This window comes from Leptodactylus fuscus, chromosome 6, assembly GCF_031893055.1.
Source record: "Leptodactylus fuscus isolate aLepFus1 chromosome 6, aLepFus1.hap2, whole genome shotgun sequence".
In the NCBI taxonomy this organism is placed as follows: Eukaryota; Metazoa; Chordata; class Amphibia; order Anura; family Leptodactylidae; genus Leptodactylus; species Leptodactylus fuscus.
In genome coordinates this window covers 151,597,939-151,617,559 of record NC_134270.1, presented here as the reverse complement: position 1 = coordinate 151,617,559, position 19,621 = coordinate 151,597,939, and the positions used below count along the sequence as shown (strand labels likewise).

General features: G+C 40.4%; 1 protein-coding gene across 1 annotated transcript in view; it reads left to right on the top strand.

Moving 5' to 3' along the window:
* Positions 1–19,621, top strand: part of LOC142208842 (fer-1-like protein 4) — a 113,866-nt gene that overhangs the window by 27,757 nt on the left and 66,488 nt on the right. Inside the window, exons 2-12 of the mRNA XM_075277597.1 lie at positions 884–939; positions 3,700–3,788; positions 4,598–4,697; positions 7,566–7,657; positions 8,923–8,967; positions 13,531–13,686; positions 14,380–14,437; positions 15,128–15,259; positions 16,691–16,753; positions 17,710–17,794; positions 19,436–19,592. Of these exons, the coding sequence (XP_075133698.1) occupies positions 884–939; positions 3,700–3,788; positions 4,598–4,697; positions 7,566–7,657; positions 8,923–8,967; positions 13,531–13,686; positions 14,380–14,437; positions 15,128–15,259; positions 16,691–16,753; positions 17,710–17,794; positions 19,436–19,592 (1,033 nt within the window). The remainder of the gene's footprint in view (positions 1–883; positions 940–3,699; positions 3,789–4,597; positions 4,698–7,565; positions 7,658–8,922; positions 8,968–13,530; positions 13,687–14,379; positions 14,438–15,127; positions 15,260–16,690; positions 16,754–17,709; positions 17,795–19,435; positions 19,593–19,621) is intronic.

Here is a 19,621-nt window from a genome sequence, read left to right as displayed (position 1 = left end):
ATTATAGTATGTGTACAGTGCATATTTACTGGACTGTAACTGTCAATGTTCATAGACCCTAAAGAAAGCCTGTCAGGAGGTTTTGGGACACTAAACCACTAGCTTATCCTTGTGGATCAGTGCTTTTGTGCTCACAAACCTGCCTATAGCTTGAATAAGGAGGCAAAAGAGATAAACAGAAACAACAATTTTTTTTACTTGAACCCCAGGGGGTCTGATCTCTAATGCAATGCATTGCAAAATATCAGCATATGCATGTCAGGCTGCATAATGCATCCCGCCATAGAAGTGAATGGCATGGCAGAGAAGCCTTCAATAGGCTCCCGTCTATCATGGGAATGGGAAGCCGGCCCCGAATCTTACTCTGGGTTCCAGCCATCCCCAGAAAAATGGCTCCTGAGTGGCTGCCATATTTAAATACCCGACATTTACTGTACTATTATGGCAGATGTTGGAATGGGGTTAAATAGGTTTTCCTATGAACACCAACATATTTCAATTTCTGGGAAATTAAAAGTTAAACATTTCAAATATAAGATATAACTAAAAAAAATAATATTATAATATATATATGTTATAATATTAGTGATGACATCTTTTGTCTTTGCTTGGTTGCCAATGGACCTGTCCTCGGATGTGGCATTGTGTAGAGTTGTCAGCATTTTGGCTTTGTACGTGGTGCAGATATCAGCTAATATTGGGGGTGCCAGGTGTTGAATCCACACCAAACTCATATTATTGACTAACCCTAATGATAGGCCATCAGTGTGTCATCTTAGACAACCCCTGTAACGTGTCTGGATATATTTTTATTATATTATTTATTGTGACATGTAGTTTGTCTGCATGTTGCTAAATGATCTTTGTATTTTGTATTTTAAAGGTTTTACGCATAAGACCAAAAAACTGAAATCTGGATCTATCGCCGATTTTGGTGAGGTAAGTCTGCTGTTTGCTATTGGCAATGCCTAGAGGAAATTCTTTTTACAGTGTAAAACAATTACTAGAAAATAAAATGGTTTCTTTGACACCAATGCATTCATTTATAGGGAGCTACATTACATAAGGTGGTGCTGGAGCTCATTCATCTTTTCCACCAATGTGGTTTTATTTGCATATTACTTATCTAGAATTCTTAGCAGGGCATGCATGGTCTAATTAGTCCCTGTACCGTCTCTCTCTAATGATACACATTACCCCTAGAAGATATAAAAACAGTTATACATCCTGCTTACCTGTGAATTAATTCTGTGCCTTCTATTTCACTGGTAATGTGTATTTATCATTACAGCGTACGTCCAGTTATAAACCAATTTTCGTAAATGAACAGCAAATTTGAATATATGAAACTAATATATCTTTATTAAGGAAATCTGTTTCCTTTACAACTTATTCCATAGTGCTGGACATTATTATATTAAGCCTATGGTGCTCTGTATATTATTATATTAATCTTGTGATGCTGTACATTATTATATTAATTCCATGGTGCTGCACATTATTATATTAATTCCATGGTGCTCTGTACCTAATTATATTATTTCCTTGGCGCTGAACATTAATATATTATTTCAATGGTGCTCTGTACATTATTATACTAATTCCTTGGTGTTGGACATTATCACATTTAGGGTGCATTCAGACTACGTAACGCCGGGCGTGTATGAGAGCCGTACACGCCGGCATTACGGCAGACTGCCGAACACTTCCCATTCACTTCAATGGGAGCGCTCGTAAACGCCGCTGTTACGAGCGCTCCCATTGAAGTGAATGGGAAGTGTTCGGCAGTCTGCCGTAATGCCGGCGTGTACGGCTCTCATACACGCCCGGCGTTACGTAGTCTGAATGCACCCTAATTCCATGGTGCTCTGCACATTATTATATTAATTCCATGGTGCTGGACATTATTATATTAAATACATGGTACTTTTTTTTTTTTTTTACTAATTCCATGGTGCTGGACAGTATTATATTAATTCCACGGTGCTGTACATTATTATATTATGTCCATGGTGCTGGACAATGTTATATTGATTCCATAGTGCTTAATATTTTTATATTATTTCCATGGTGCTGTATATTATTACATTCATTCAATGGTGATTGACATTAACCTATTAATTCCATGGTGCTGAACAGTATTATATTAATTTCAAGGTGCTGGACAGTATTACATTAATTCTATGGTGCTTGACATTATTATATTAATTCCATGGTGCTGGACAGTATTACATTAATTCCATGGTGCTGGACAGTATTACATTAATTCCATGGTGCTGTACATTATTATATTATTTCCATGGTGCTGGACAGTATTGCATTAATTCCATGGTGCTGGACAGTATTACATTAATTCCATGTTGCTGGACATTATTATATTATTTCCATGTTGCTGGACATTATTATATTATTTCCATGGTGCTGGACAGTATTATATTATTTCCATGGTGCTGGACAGTATTGCATTAATTCCATGGTGCTGGACAGTATTACATTAATTCCATGGTGCTGGACAGTATTACATTAATTCCATGGTGCTGGACAGTATTATATTAATTCCATGTTGCTGGACATTATTATATTATTTCCATGTTGCTGGACAGTATTATATTAATTCCCTGGTGCTGGACATTATTATATTAATTCCATGGTGCTGGACAGTATTATATTAATTCCATGGTGCTGGACAGTACTATATTATTTCCATGGTGCTGGACAGTACTATATTAATTCCATGGTGCTGGACAGTATTATATTAATTCCATGGTGCTGGACAGTATTATATTAATTCCATGGTGCTGGACAGTATTCTTTTAATTCCGTGTACAGATTATAACATGCTCAGCTGTTTTCTAAATAATTTTCTTGGCTAGACACCCCTTTTAGGTCTTAGGTATGTGTCATGTGTCATTTTCGTGCCAAGGTAATAATACTTTGAACTAGTTTTCCCTTTGAGCTCTGCATTGTGATGTCTTCATGTTGTATGAGTTTATTTGCATAGTGGGTTGGTCAGGAATGACAGCTCTGTAAAACTAAAATAGCCTCCAGTAACATTCCTTGCACAGTCAGAGAAATTGTATAAACCCTTGTCCAGCCAACAAGCTATCCTTCCTCTGAATGTGTATGTTTAGTTTGTTAAAGAAAGGGCAAAATCTCTTGTGGCAACGTAATCCAACATGGCTGATACTACTCTTCCCAGAAATATGCCAACAGAAGACAGTCAAGAAGCTACAACACAGCTAAAAAACCTGACTCCACCATGTACTTGAGGATAGAAAGGCACTGCCAAAAACCTCTGGCAGTGGCTTATTTCCCAAGAACAATAGAATTGTGCAGGTTGAAACCCAAATGCACTATGCTGTTTTAGAAAGTACGGATCGAACCATATTGGTTATGGATTTAAAATCCTGAGAAATGCAAGGGGGATTTCCTCCTGGACAAGACAACATTCAGGACTTGTGGCATGTGTGAAGTCTTCTCAATAACTCCATAGCAATCCATTTATTTTATAATAACAAGTCTTGCCATTTAAAACTAAGTTCCATCTAATGGAAATGGTGCCTTTAGGGCGTTGCTTCCAATCAGAATTTCCATAAATGAAACTTTGTAGTACACATAAAATCGTATAGTATGAAATAAAGTGAATTAAATGACATAGTGAGTAGCTCTCTAATGTAATTTACTTCTATTTCTATATAGCATTTCCGATGGCCGCACTATGGGAAAGCTGTAATGGATGAAGTTCTTACTGTGAAGGTTTACAATTGTAGCAAAGTTTTCACCAACAGGTACGCTGAAAATCTGCTGTGTATTTTTATCTGTAAGTAAAAATATTAAACAAGATTAATGAGAACTTGTTGACTTGTCATGCTAGGTAAGGTTCTCATTTACAATTATTTTTTATATTTTTTTGCATGGCTGTAAAATGAAATTTGAGTCTTACAAAAATCTATCATTTTGGAGCTACTTCTTTAGTATGGAGTAATATATTTCTATGGCAACTTCCACTTTAATCCCACTCTGATTCTTAGTAACATACAATGATGGATCGTAAAGAGGACTGTGCTTGTAAAAAACATTTATCTGTCTTGTCGAGTGATGTGACCTTTGGACTTTTCTTTTTGACAAATAGTACTCCAATAAATATTAAAATCTACTTGAAATTCTGATTTTTGGCTTTTCTCTATGCACAGCTTTGCAATCGACCTGATAGATTAAAATTTATTACATACTGTGTTCTGAAAAATTACTTTTTCTACTTCTATTTCAAAGAAAATCCTGTATCTTGTTCAGCAGTAATAGTTCAATACCAGATACGTATTTGCAGTGTTGGACTGTCGTTCCTTGGGCCCATCAGATAAAATGATTCTGGGGTTCACCCTCCAACAACCCCTTGGAAATAAACCATAGTACCTTTCAAATTTGTGTATCTTCTGTTGGACCATTATTGTGTTACAGCCTTGGCCCACCGGAGGATCCTCTGGTAGTCTGGTGGGCCCGTCCTACACTGTATAGTTGTAGGTTGTCCACATTTAATAGGTGGCCATCACAATATACTATATTCCCTCACTATGACATTCCTTCTCTTCTGTTCTAGGTTATTGGGGAAATTGGTTCTCAGTCTACAACATCTCCCAAAAAGTGGTCGACTCATCCTTACAGAAGATCTTGTGGACAAGAACTACAGCGTCACTGGGGTAGGAGCAGATTACATAAAATAATCCTTAAAATTTTGCGTATTAACAAAAATCATAATTTTCACAATCTTCTCTGCATTTTAAGTTGAGGCCCCATGTTACGAAAATGCAGCTTTTTGTGGTGCAGATTTTGTTGTTTTTCTGAACTAAAAACAGGAATGTATTGACCAAAAGGCAGAAGTATAAGAGCTTCCTATATATTACTCACTAGCCTCTGCCTTCGACTTCATCTGCGTGTTATTGGCTTCAATGATCCGCCTATATTCAGCAAACTGCTGCTGTCGATGGTTCGCCTGATCCAGCGTTTCAGCAGCTGTCAAGCTGGCCTGCCACTGAACTCATTCCTCACGCTGTGCCCATGATTGCTCTGGCATCTCAGCAGCTCGTTGGGACGCCATATAATGAGTGTGTTGTTGGCGTCAATGATCCGCTTGCTCTGGCATTTGGCCGCTCTCAAGCTGGTCTGCTGCTGAACTTGTTCCTTGCACCGTGCCTGTGATTGTTCCGGCATCTCAGCAACTTGCTGGGACGCCATATAATGAGTGTGTTGTTTGGGTCAATGAGTTGCCTGCTCCGGCATTTCGTCAGCTCTCAAGCTAGCCTGCCGCTGAACTTGTTTCTCACACCGTGCCTGTGATTGTTCGGCATCTCAGCAGCTGGCTGGGACGCCATATAATGAGTGTGTTGTTGGCATCAATGATCCCCCTGAGCTCTGCTTGAGGAGAGCTCTGTGACCTCTGGCTCCCTTCATAGCTCTTGTTGTTTTAGAATTTTGCGACAAATTAGATTTTATTTTTCCCTGGCATGTTTAAAATTGGCAAACTGCCAATTTGGATTAAAAGTGTTTTCCCATCCAGTGTGTCAGCATGTTGCCTGGAGCAGATCAGATAATATGCAAATAATTGTACACAATGGACTCAGGGTTAGCTGTGTGTTTAAATAGAGAGATAACAGCCCTGGCTTTATCAACAAAATGCAATTAACTGATAGTCCTGGCAGCAAGAGCAGTGTAGTATAGTATATGAACATACATTCATAACAGTTGTGAAGCCATGTCATTTACCGGGATAAAAAGAAGCCTATGTGTTAATCGAGATTTACAAACTATGTGCCAAATTTCATCCAAATCGGTTCAGCCATTTTTGCATCTAAAATTTCACATTTATAATATTAGTAGGATAGGATACGAAGGACTCCTTTTGTAGCCATTCTTAGCTTTGGCTCAAAAAACCTCATCAAGATATGCAACTAAAAAAGCTGGGTTGATCAGGATTTGGAGCATACTCAGCGGCAGTAGTGTGGCGTGTAAAACAACATAAAAAAGATACTCACCTATCCTCAGGACTCCATTGTCCAGTCCCAGTCCTCTTTATCTCTCCTGTTGGTATGGAGAGGCTGACATGACTGCTGAGAACAATCAGTGACCTCAGGTTGCTCGTAAGAAATTGGTGATGTAAGCTGGTTGGAATTCAAAATGGCTGATCCTTTGTTCTCATGTAGACTAGCCACTGTCAGAGTTGTCAATAAACATGTAGAATTGTCCAAGCATAGCCATTAAGTTTAGGCCTCATGTCAGGGTAGAGAACTGCTAGTTAAAGACTTGTTCAGCCATCAGCAATCTTATATTACACGTTTATTTACACATTTGATGGTTGACTACACTTGCAAAATTGGTGGGTTCACCTGCCATTCTTGTAATGTGTATGGCCATCTGCAGATCTATTCTATGTCCCTACAAAATGTTCAGATAAAATAATCAGGTCTGCAGGTGAGGGGACATTTATTGACTCTGTTGCTATTCCAGTGACTGCAGCAAGAGTTAAAGGGATTTTCTGGGCTAAAAGTGAGACTAGATCATCAATATCAGGTTAGTGGTGGTCTCACACCTGGTACCCCCACCGATCAACTGTAGTCATCAACTGATACACAGAGAATGGAGCTGGAAGGAGACAGGGCTGTTCTCATTGTAGCTTAGATATCACTCAAGTGAATGGGAGCAGATCTTCAGTACCTGATTTGGACCACAGACAACAGCGCTGTCTGAATCCTGCTTCATTCTCTGTGTATCAGCGGCTGAGAACAGCTGATCGGTGGAGGTGCTGGGTGTCAGACCCCAACAGATCTGATATTGATAATCTAACTATGGGATAGGTCAAGAACATTTTTAACTCACAAAATCCCTTTAATTACCATGCGTTGTGGACCAAACCCTGCAGACAAAGCCCTGGCAGCCGTTTCTTTCCCTGATGACTAATAACAGAATCTCATGATTCACTATAGATCTGGATTTCACTTGCACATAACAGCCCGACCAGGAAATCTCATGCACCAACTCCTGGACAGGTTTCCTTGTGATATATGCTTATTCTTTCTTTCTTAGTTTACTTAATGAGAAATATTCAGTTGACAACAGAAAACAATAGAACCCTGCTATACAAAGATAGGATGACATGTAAGCAATGTATAGGATTCTGAGTGACCTGTTATTCTAGTCTGTCTGCTTCTGAAGGTAATGAGATAGAACATACTGCACACGGCCAAATACAGTAAGAGTATGTTCACATGCAGCATTTCTGTAAAAATATAGAAAACACTCCCATTGTGAACAGTAAATATACAGTATAGCTATCTAGTCTGTAATTTACCCTTTGTGCACTAGTATGCTCTGCACTACATATATGCGGAGAGAGTGACTCATGAACATGTCTTATTAGATTTGTAGAATAAATACATATCATAAATGTCAGGTTACTATCTGTTATTTTATTATACTATGCATTACTTTACTATACCCTATACTTGTATATAACGTTCTCCTCAATATATCACAGAATCTAAAGCTGTATACCTTTCTCCCCACTACCACAGATCAGTGTTCAGTTGGATATCCGATATCAGCCCGCACAGGGTGCAGTTGGCTCATGGATTGGACAGGACTTTTTTGATACAGTGGAAGATAGGTAAGGCCGACCTCTGTATTCCTGTAAATTCTTGTTCACATGACCGAATTTGGAGAGTAATTTCAAAGCATTCCTCTCTAAATTCCAGCCCTGCATAAGCTGCAGCGGAAAGCCAAAGTTGTTGGATCAGCTAAGAAATCCATGAGAAGATCAGCAAAGAGCTTCATTCTTTAGTGTCTATGTATGAATACATGGACAAGTGGAAGTTACCTTTTCCCAGTCAATAGGACTATGCAGCAACTTAGGTCGTAACTCCTATCAAATGACCAAAGATCATCATGTTGTCCTGCGACTCTTTTATCAATGTTGCTCCTAACAACCTTAGACTTGTATCCTCTGTTATACTAACATCCCACTCCTGTCTCCAAAACTGTATTGAGCTGCACCAATTGTCTGGAATGCTTTACCCAGGACAGTCAGATTATTACCCAACCACAGAACCATTATTACAGATGTGATGAAGGGGTGGTACTTGTGAGATACCGGAGAACCCCGAAACGCGTCAACTTAAATAAATCTTTTTTATTTGATACATCAGCGTACCAGAACTTATTTTTACCAAAGGGAGCGCGCAATTGGTGTTTTTTGGGGTATATCCCTCAATCACTGTCCTGTGATATCCTTCGACCTTTGAGTCATAAGACGTGGACGCTGCCCCACGTTTTTCGGTATACATAGCTTGATTACGTACCAAAAAGGCGTAAGACAAGTTGACCTATTTCTGGAGTCCACAAGGGCTTATATGTGGATTTCTCATATATACTGTACCTAATTCTTAATTAGCGCGGCCACGCTTGGTAATACTATACATTTCGGTTTCGATCAATGTGAATGTGTTATAAAACAATAGGAGGCCTTCAGCCTATTCCTACAAGTTTAAGGCATATGGTAGAGGCTTGAACTGGCCATAGACTTGAGACATACACTGGCCAAACCATCTGATTTTCAACCATCTACTGTGTACAGCTCCTCCTGACATTCTCCCAATGCTAGATGTTGAAGGAGAGATGGATAGGATAGTTGGATTTAATCATAACTGATCCTTTTATTGACCATAGATAAGTCGCCACCAGAGGACTTTGGCAGGGTCTTGTCCCCGTAAGAAACACATGCATTCATGACTGACCTGAGCACGCATGTGATGGGGGGTGAAACAAGGGTTTCAGCCGACAGCTATCTAAAGTGTATGACCAACATTATGACTATTTCCCTAAATGAATGACGTTCTATAATGTGACATAATAATATTTATTATATTTCGACAGCTCAACATTGGTTATTCGAAACGTTGCTTTTCAAGACGTAGACGAGTAAGTATAGCGATAACTTCATATAGTATCACCCGTCCATATAATACTACATTTTGCTACAGACATAACAACGACTCACTATTTAACCAGATACACAAGTCAAGTCAGCTTCAAATCTAACATACTGTTCAAAACACAAATTGACAACAACCATGTTCCAGTCTTGTTACCTGAGCCATGAATGTGTTAATCATGAATACACGGCCATCGAAAACAATTTGCAAAATATGTGAGATATCACTACTAAAGCAGCCACCTTTATAACATGTCACATATTATCTACTAGTGGTAAAGAGAGCTCAACAAACCATTGAGAAAATAGAAATTACACCGTTATTCCATTATATTGGATATTTCTCAGATTTCATTAGTAGCAATGAAGAGAACGCAGGGAAGAAATGGTCAACAGAGATCAATAAATGCCGCCTCTACTCGCTACAGTAGTATGGGGAATAATAACTATAAGCCCATAGTTCTATGTAACATGTACAATTTAGAAATGAAAACAAGTAATAATGTAGACCTATAAAATAGGCAATTTATCAATAATAACCGTAATTCTGCAAATAATGGTCAAATAGCTCAGTTAAGACGTCTGGGATTGTCTGAGATCAAACAAGTCTTTGTCGAGGTGTATGTGGGAAATAATAATACCGTATATACTCAAGTATAAGCCGAATTTTTCAGCACAGTTTTTGTGCTGAAAAAGTCCCCCTTGGCTTACACTCGAGTCAGCAAAAAAAAAATAATATTTTTTTTTTAGGAGGGGGGATGTCTATGACCAGCCGCAATATCAATGTATAGAATCTCCCATAAAATAGTGGAAAAAAAGAAGCTTTAAAAAAAAAATCAAAAAAAAATCAAAGTTCTAAATCCCTCCTTTCCCTAGAATACATACAAAAGAAAATTACTGTGAAATACAAAAACATTAGGTATCCCTGTGTCTGAAAGTGCCCGGCAGGGGTGAACCTGCGTGTTTTGCCGCCCGAGGCGGACGACAGAAAGCCGCCCCCCTCCCCCCCGGGATGAGGGGGTGGGGCGGAGGGGGCGGAGCGGACCAAAGGGGGGCAGAACGGAGTGAAGGGGGTGGAGCGAAGGGGGCGTGGCAGAGCGGCGTTAGCAGGCAGAGGGCAGGCACGGAGAGGACCTGCTCTCTGCCTGAGCTCCAGCGGCCTCCCCAGTCCTCCGCTCGGTGACACTAAGCCAGTCCAGGACAGCTTGTAGTAAGCAAAAATGCCGCCCTCCCCGGGGCCCTGGCATAGCGCTGCCTGAAGCGGTCGCTTCAGGTCGCCTCATGGGAGGTGCGGCGCTGGTGCCCGGTCTACTGAATATAGGGGATCTGCAGTGCTCCTGTTCCGTCAGGAAGGGGTTAATAGGAGCACTGCAGATACCCTATATTCAGCCAGACTGAATTCCAAGTGGGGGGAAAAAATCCCAGTCCTCAAGCTCAGGGAAGGGGCAGACAGACAACAAAACCACCCCCTCCCCTTCCCCAGCACCCAGCAACTACTGCACCCAAAAACTCCGACCATTTTAATTTTTGAAATTTTCCAGTAGCTGCTGCATTTCCAATGGAAACAATGGCAGTAGTGTCACCTTTAGATATTAACAATATATTACAACATCTGCAAGGAGTTTGTATGTTCTCCCCGTGTTTGCGTGGATTTCCTCACATACTCCAAAGACATACTGATAGGAGAAATGTACATTGTGAGACATCTACAATCTACGTTAAAAAAAAAAAAAAGAAGAAAAAAAAGATATTAACAATATATTATGGATACTTATGGCAGTTCAATTTGTATTCCTAAAATGTCAGGAAACCGTTGTAATATAAGTACGGTACTCAGTACTAATGTCCGTAAGGGATGTTGAAGAGGATCTTTCAATACCTCCCCGAACTCCAGTTCTTGGCATCCTTCTATAGATGTTTCTCCACTGATTCCTAGGCAGTTGGATTTTCTTCTCTAGCCCCTACCATTCCTCATCAATCAATACCCATGCACTAATTATGTTCTCTACTGTCAGGTGGGCAGTGTTTAGCTGGAGGAGTCACACTGGGACCCCCCACCTGACAGTAAGATAAGATAAGATATTCCTTTAATAGTCCCACAATGGGGAAATTTCAGTGATACAGTTTCATAGATGGTACAGTAGTATATTTATGGTATTTATGGTATGGTAGAGTTGGAGGGGACCTCAAGGGCCATCGGGTCCAACCCCCTGCGAGTGCAGGTTTTCCTAAATCATCCCAGCTATATGTTTATCCAGATTCCGCTTGAAGATTTCCATTGATGGAACGCCCACCACCTCCCGTGGCAGCCTATTCCACTCTCTCACTACCCTCACTGTCAGAAAGTTTTTCCTAATGTCTAATCTGTATCTCTTTCCCTTTAGTTTCATCCCATTGCTTCTTGTATTACCTTGTGCTAATGAGAATAGGGTAGATCCCTCTGCACTGTGACTACCTTTCAGATATTTGTAGACTGCTATTAAATCTCCCCTCAGCCTTCTCTTCTGCAAACTAAACAATCCCAGTTCTTTTAGCCGCTCCTCATAGGACATGGTTTGCAGACCTTCCACCATTTTGGTTGCTCTTCTCTGGACTTGCTCCAATATATCGATGTCTTTCTTGAATTGAGGCGCCCAGAACTGTACACAGTATTCCAGGTGTGGTCTGACCAGGGAAGAGTACAGCGGAATAATGACCTCTCTTGATCTAGATTCAATGCTTGTCTTAATACATCCCAGAATTTTATTAGCCTTTTTTGCAGCAGCACCGCACTGTTGGCTCATGTTGAATTTGTGATCTACTATTATGCCCAAGTCCTTTTCCCCTATGCTATCACTTAGTTCTATTCCTCCCATACTATATATGTTTTTTACATTTCTGTTACCCAGATGTAGAACTTTGCATTTGTCCCTGTTAAATACCATTTTGTTGGCCTCAGCCCATTGTTCCAGTGTGTCTAAGTCCTTTTGAATACACTCTCTCTCCTCTCTAGTGTTGGCTATTCCTCCTATCTTCGTATCATCTGCAAATTTTATGAGTTCCCCAATAATTCCATCGTCCAGATCATTTATAAAGATATATATATAACAAGAGAGAAACACATAGAAGCTCATGGCAGATAGAGAAATCCTAGGAATCATAGCAACTAAAACGAAAGAAACACAGACACACTGCAGGATCATTTAGTTCTCTGTGCGGAATGATGTTAATAATACAGCCGAATGTGGTTGGAGGACACGAGGAGGGGGGTCACAGCATGTAGATATAACAGGCAGAAAAACATTTTTGCAGAGGTGGGGGACATATGCAGCTATCATGATAACATGTGGCAGTTCCTTTGGTAGGTGGTGAGATCTCCTGCTCACAGCTGATAGTTTGGTATCTTGCATCAGCGCTATTGTCCATTAACCAGAAAAAAAATGCCCCAAATGTCCTTCATCACAAGCCCTCCTCCTCCTCCTCTCCCTTCCTCCTTACCACTGTGTTCTACTTCCCCAAAGAAGTCTGAAGCCATCCAGGTATACATGGTGCTGTTCTCTTGCCAAGCTTCCATAACTCCTGGGGTAGGTGGGTGATGGTAGGTTTCCAGGCTGTAACAGAGTCCCACGTGTACACAGTAATAGAAAGAAATACCAGTCAGCTGTAGCATCTTCACGCATCAGCAATAGACGCCAAAAATCATCTCCTTGAACGAAGAAGTCCACACTTCCATGTAGGTTTCTCTTCCATGCCGCATGGTGAGACATGCTGTCCTAGCTCTGGGGGGGATGGTAATAGGCACATGTGTAGACACAGAAAACCAGCTGAACCAGGTCTTGAGTCCATGCTTTACAATAGAAACAAAGGAACAAAAAACTCCACAGGGTCTTCCATTCGATTTATAGTTGCTAAATTCATAGTGCTAGTTTCTTGGTTACAGGATTTTTGAAGATACAGAGAAAAAGAGTGAGAAAGGAAAGATAAAGGTTGCTCCAAGCTTGGAGCCCTGTATCGAGGCAGCCACTAAGGGAGATCCTAATTAGGATATTGAGTGGTGAAACTAAGAGCACTCTTTGCTCAGGAATGGCGAGGGCTAGAGAAAATTTTTTTAACTGTGCCAGCCCCACGTTGTTGAAAGGTAGCAATAAAATCTGTGACAAAAAAGCAGCTTTCCCACAACGCAGAGCCTCAGCCATAAGAGGTAAAACGTTTCTACCATGTTTATCAGGACTTCATCCCTAGATTACAGAGATTTTGCGGATACAGAATAGAAGTTGTCACTTACCTCAAATTCTTACAGATCCGGACCCTATGTGTTAAGACAATTTGGAAAATTTTAGCACCCACTTTCACTGACTTTGACTACAATGTATGGAATATGTTTAGCAAACATACCGACCTCTGACATCATTTCTTATGCCTTGCACAAAACCTCCCACTCACCCAATCTATATCCACCCATCACCATTCATTAATGAATAAAAGCTATAAAGTTAATAAAGGTTGTTGCCAATGGATGTCTGCCCGGGTTAAGATTGGTACAGGAATAACATCATATCTGCTGCTCTCAGGTTGGATATTGAAGAACAGGCTCGCAAGAGGGATATTGATGCCAAACGTATAGGAAAGAATCTAGTAAAAGCCTCGGAGGATGACGATGATGATGACGATTCCTATGATGAAGCAGAAATTGAAATTTCTGGGGTCACCTTTACACCTGTTTTGAGGTATTACTTTATGCAGAAACCTAGATCTATAAAGGGCCATCAAAGAATATTGTACTTTAAGTATGCAACCCAAAAGAAACTCAAATCTCTTGACTGTGAATCTTAAAGGAGTTGTTCTTTTTCTAAGGCTATGTTCACACTACCGTTACTACACTAGTAGAATGACAGATCCAGTCCCATTGACTATTATGTAAAAAAACATGGTGGACTCTTTCTTCTGTTATATTTGCTTAGTTTTGTAAACCCTTCATGCTTGTCCTTTTCTTCCATCAGAACAAAACAAAAACATAACAGATGGAAGCAATGGATCTAACTAGCAGTAGTGTGAACCTTGCCTAATATAGATGAATGCTCACTTGCCATACACTTTGTAGCAGCGGCCATAGGTAATGCACCGCTGCCATGTTGAAGTCTGTGGGACAGTATCTAAAGCTGCAGCAACATATTCAGCGAAGAGGTGATTAAACATAACCAGTAGTCACATTGTCCCAGAGTAGCTGATCCGTGGTGGCCCCTGGTGTCAGATCCTCACAGATCTGATACTGATAACCTATCCTAAGGATAGTCCATCAGTATTAGAAAGTAGATAACTTTGTATTTACCGTCCTGCTGCTAGAATCATTGACCTAGGCAATACCATTATAATATTCAGCCACATCCACAATAACTTCTCGTTCTGCTGATCTCTTACAGTCGAAGTGCGGTTCCAGTGAGAGATTTTACAACAAATCCAAAACCAAGAAACTTCCAGGTATGGGAATATCTTCTCCATGTATCTCTATAGTTAGGCTACATACACATGGCCATGTAGCTCTTCGACCCATTTTTTTTATGGCCCCATACATACAACTGTGTATTATCACAGATCAGGATGGGGGGCCATGAGCCTTTCCAAAAACTTAAGACAAGTCCTTTACCTGTCCTATTTAATAGTCCAAGCTCATTCATAGAAATGTCCTCAATGACACAACCCCTTTAAGGGTCCAGTCACACTGCAGAAGTTGGCACTGATTCTGGCACGGAATCCGCGTCAGAATCAGTGCTGAAAAAAAGCCTCCCATTGACTTCAATAGGTACCGCGCGGAAAACGGAACCCATTGAAGTCACTGGCAGTCTTTTTTTTCAACGCTGATTCAGACACAGATTCCACACCAGAATCGGCGCCAACTTCCTCCATGTGAATGGAATTTAAGGGTCAGTGCACATGGAGTTTTTTGGTGCTGCTTTTGACGCTGAATCCACCTCAAAATCAGCCTCCAAAAAAAGCCTCCCAATAAAAACTGGCAAAAAATGGCACAAAAATTTGCAACTTCTCTTACGCCTGATAAAACTGTACATGAGAAGATGTTACAGCAAGCGCAAATATAAGTTTTTGTACATCCTGAAATACAAACGTTCTGGAAATGTTATTATAATATATTGTTCTATCATCATTTTGTAGATTGCAGTGACAATTATACAAGCCCAAAAACTAGTTGGAGTCAATATTGATCCTGTGGTTCATGTGAAGGTTGGGGATGAGAAAAGACACACGGCAACCCAGAAATCGACTAACTGCCCCTTCTATAATCACGTAAGCGCCATGTTATCCTGCTTGTTGTCATTTAATATATCACCAACATATTCTGCTGTGCAATAAGTTATCTAGATACGTGAAAATCCTAATAGGCTGAGGCGACATGTAGCAAACTCAGCTAACAAGGCCATAGCCTATTCTGGCCGTTTTCACGGATCCTGTGAAAAGGGATTTGGGTTTTTTACAACTGCCTTGCACCACTGTTGTGTCCATCTAACCTGAGGTCTATTCAGCGTAAAAAGGCCATAGTGATTGCTGGTTTTGGAGTGGCCGTCACATGACCATTTTTTAAAACTCAATAATGTCTATGGGCTCATTCACATGTCCGTGTTTTTTTTGGCAGACCGTTTTTTACAGCCATAAGAAAACTGACACGCTGTATCTTTGTCTGTTTTGATTATAAAAAAAAAAAAAAACTTGCAAGTCTTCAGTAGGTGATACCTTTTTCAATGGCTAACTCATAATGATGACAGAATATAACGTTTCAAAGCTTCCTGGCTTCTTCTTCAGATATATCTAAAAACACTTTCTGCAGGCTACATATTTATGTACAACTGGACACATAGGGATAGGATTTCAGGAGGGAGGGGGGAAGAGGCTTATTACTATATGCATATAAAAACAAATAAACAATTCCCAGTTCCCAGGCTCTTTATCTTTATGGCTGTCGTAGTTCAGTGATTTGTATAGAATGACATGAACCCATGTGATGCATTCATTCCATTATCCAGAGTGTTAAATAGGGTCATGCACTTGTATTCATGAATCAGCTGCTGTTTCCTTGATTTAAAATTCCCTCTTAAAATCAAAATTTTCATGTCATTGGTGACATTATGATCTTCCTGGAAGAAATGTTTTGGCACGGGAAGGTCCATTCTTTGTTGTTTAATTGTATGGCGATGTGAATTAACTCTCATTCTGAGTTTCTGGCCGGTCTCTCCAACATACAGATTTTCGGTGGAACATTTGGTGCACATTATCAAATACACTAGCTAGTAGCGGAAAAAAGAAGCGAGCTGCCCTATCTTGCTGTGGATTCCGCGGCTGACTCAGCCGTGGCGTCTGGGCGCGAGGTTCTCTCCCGATTAGGCCCATTCTTCATGCCTAATCTGGAGCGAAATGCCTCTGCACTGCCAGTGTTCACACGCGGAATGCAAATTTCGCCGTGTGAACATATCCTCAGGATGAGATCACACATTATGGAAACGCAGAATTTTTGTGGGGCCTATTCTTGCGGTAGTTGGGGTACATTCACACCTGCAATTTTTGTAGTGGGTTTAAGAAAAAAAGAAATCTTATGTTGAAGGTTCATTCCGTGGTTCCTATTCATAGTTATTCAATCTGAAGCTCACATTTCTTAGTTTCCTTCTTCATTAGTATAGACTTTATGACTTTTATACTTCTAAAGCTTTTGTTTTTTTCCTCCAGAATTTTCAGTTTGATTTCCTTGAGCCACGTGAGGTCGTGTTTGATAAACTGATAGAGATTTCTGTAAGTATATCCATACTAAAGATTATCCACAGGTGTAACTTGAAGCTCCTGGACCCCAATACAAAATCTACAATGGGGCCCTTACCTACCTTCTATTATTTAGAATAGTGGCATATATTATGTGGCAGAGAGACCTTAGGGCCCTCCTCTGGGTCCAGGGCCCAGTAGGGACTGCTACCTCTGCACATCTATAGCTACATTCTCAGGGATGTAAATAGCAAAGACCATGACCCATATCAAATTTTCCCCTTTCCTGGCGCCCACACAGTATAATGCCCCTTTATTGGTCCCATATAGTATAACGCCACATTTACCGACACCCACATGGTATAAAGCCCCCTTTTCTGGTCCCCACATAGTATAATACGCCATTTACTGGTGTCCATATGGTAAAAAGCCCCCTTTATTGGCATCCAAACAGTATAATACCCCCTTTACTGGTCCCCCATTGTATAATGCCTTCTTACATGGTATAAAGCCCCACTTTAGTGGCTGACACATGGAAATCCAGCAGGTAACAGCCTATTGCAAAGAAATAGTAGCAGGGGGCTGACCAGGTGCCCTAAAGTTGTGTACCCCATAGCAACCTCTCCAGCTGCTACAGTGCTATCCAATAGAAAATGGAATCATACCACAGCTTGCAGAATTGTTTTCCCTCCCCACTATGGTTATTTTTATACAGGGGACACATATGTTTGTAGGGTTTTATTTAGCTTTTTTATACATTGGAGGGAATTTATCAATCCCTCTACGCAAGTTTTCTGTTGTTTTTCCAGTTTTATTTGGCCTCTATATGAACATAGGCTTTGCCACATGTATAACCTATCTACCCTCTACATTGCAGATACAATTCCATTATATCTATCCATATTTCAGTAAAACTAGAATGCCAGATAACAAATATATGTCCTTACAAGAAATGGGATTAACCATATAACAATCGATTTTCTTTGAAGGTTGTTCATGCCAAGAAAATTCCATTTATGGGCACACGTCTTGGAACATTTAAGATTGATACAAGGACTGTCTATGAACAACCAGGTAACAAAGTATTCACTTTATGCAACTACTGATAAAACCTCTAGTCTCTATATACTTATATACTGGTGTAATGATGAAATTGCCCACACAACAACCTAAAAGCAATATAAGTAAAATTTTACATTTATTTTAAAATTTTTCTCCCATGTGTCTATCAGCTTTTCCATGTACCTGCGTTTATACAACTTTTCACAATTTTTACAGAAAGAGCATTTTACTATTATGCTATTAATTGATTTCATTACATAAGGCTGAGGCCGCACGGTGCGCAAATACAGCATTTTTTGTTGCAGATTTTGTTGCAAATTTTTGAGCCAAAGCCAAGAATGGCTACAAGAGGAATGGGAAATATATATAAAGTACTTCTACTTCTGCTCTCCGCTCAATCCATTGCTGGCTTTGGCTTAAAAAAATACAAGAAAATCTGCAACAAAAAAAGCTGTGTTTCTGCAACATGGAGCCTTAGCCTAAAGGGATTCTATCATTAAAACTGCATTTTTTCTCGCTTGCACGTAGGAATACCCTTAAGAAAGGCTATTCTTCTCCTACCTTTGGATGTCTTCTCTGTGCCACCATTCCATAGATATCCCAGTTTTCATCGGTATGGTATCGGTCTCTTGCAGCACTGGGGGCGGTCCTCAGCGCTCAAACAGCACTGGGGGCGTCCCCAGTGCTGCAAGAGAAGTCTCCAGTGACAGTCTCTTCTTCCTCTGGAATGCTCTCTCTGCAACGTCTTCTTCAGATAGCTTCTTCTGGCTTTAAATGGGATGCATGCGCAGTCAGCCTTTCTTGTCGCTGCTTACACAGTACTCTCATTTGGACCGCCATGACTACTTCTTCCAGCTATGACTTGACCCTGTAAAGTTTGCAACACAGACATCTTTGACTCCTCACTTCTCCTCACACTCAACCCATATATATATATATATATAACCCTTATATATATGTATGTCCCGGCATAATAGAGGTTGCAGGGGGGCCACTGTAGGGCATGATAGAGGTTACAGCGGCCACAGTGGACCCTTCAAGCTCTATTATGCCACATAGTTGCCCACCCAACTATTATGCCCCACAATTGCACACCCATGAACTATTATTATACTCAGGAGTCTTTTCAGACCCCCCCCAAATATAATATTTGGAGCCCCAGAGGAGGTGAGGGAACATAATAAACACTGTTACTCACCTCTACGGGATCCAATGTTAATCCTAGCAGGCTTCGGGCCTGTATGGTAATGTCCCAGACGTCACGTGGTCTGGGATATTACCATATAGGCCCAAAGCCTGTGCTAGCATTAACAGCCTTTTACCATACAGGCCCAAAGACTGTGCTAGCAGTAAAAACCCAGTCCTTGCACTTTTTTCATCTGTGGACAACATTGGCACTTAGTTGCTACAACCCTCTACCTTCATCCTCAAAGGCAGCTCCGAATCACTCCTGCTTTGGGGCTGTAAATTCTAGTACTCACATCTCTTCAAGTTATGTGAAAAAACCTTTTTGACATTTTCATTTTCTTGTCTTATGTTTCTTTTAAGAATACTTGTTCTAAATGGTAGCAATTCCTTCTTCCCTGAAAGTTCATTGAATGACTTTCTTTTCAACTCATAACTCAAATTTTAGCATTTTCTTGTTATTTCCAGATCACAGATTTCTGCAGAAATGGGCAGTTATCACTGACCCAAAAGACACCCGAGCAGGCATAAAAGGCTTTGTAAAATGCAACTTGTCTGTATTGACAAAGGGAGATGCCCCGACAGCTCCTCCAGCTACTACCAGCCAGAATGATGATGTGGAAAAGTAAGTGGCACTTATAGAGCCTTAGACAT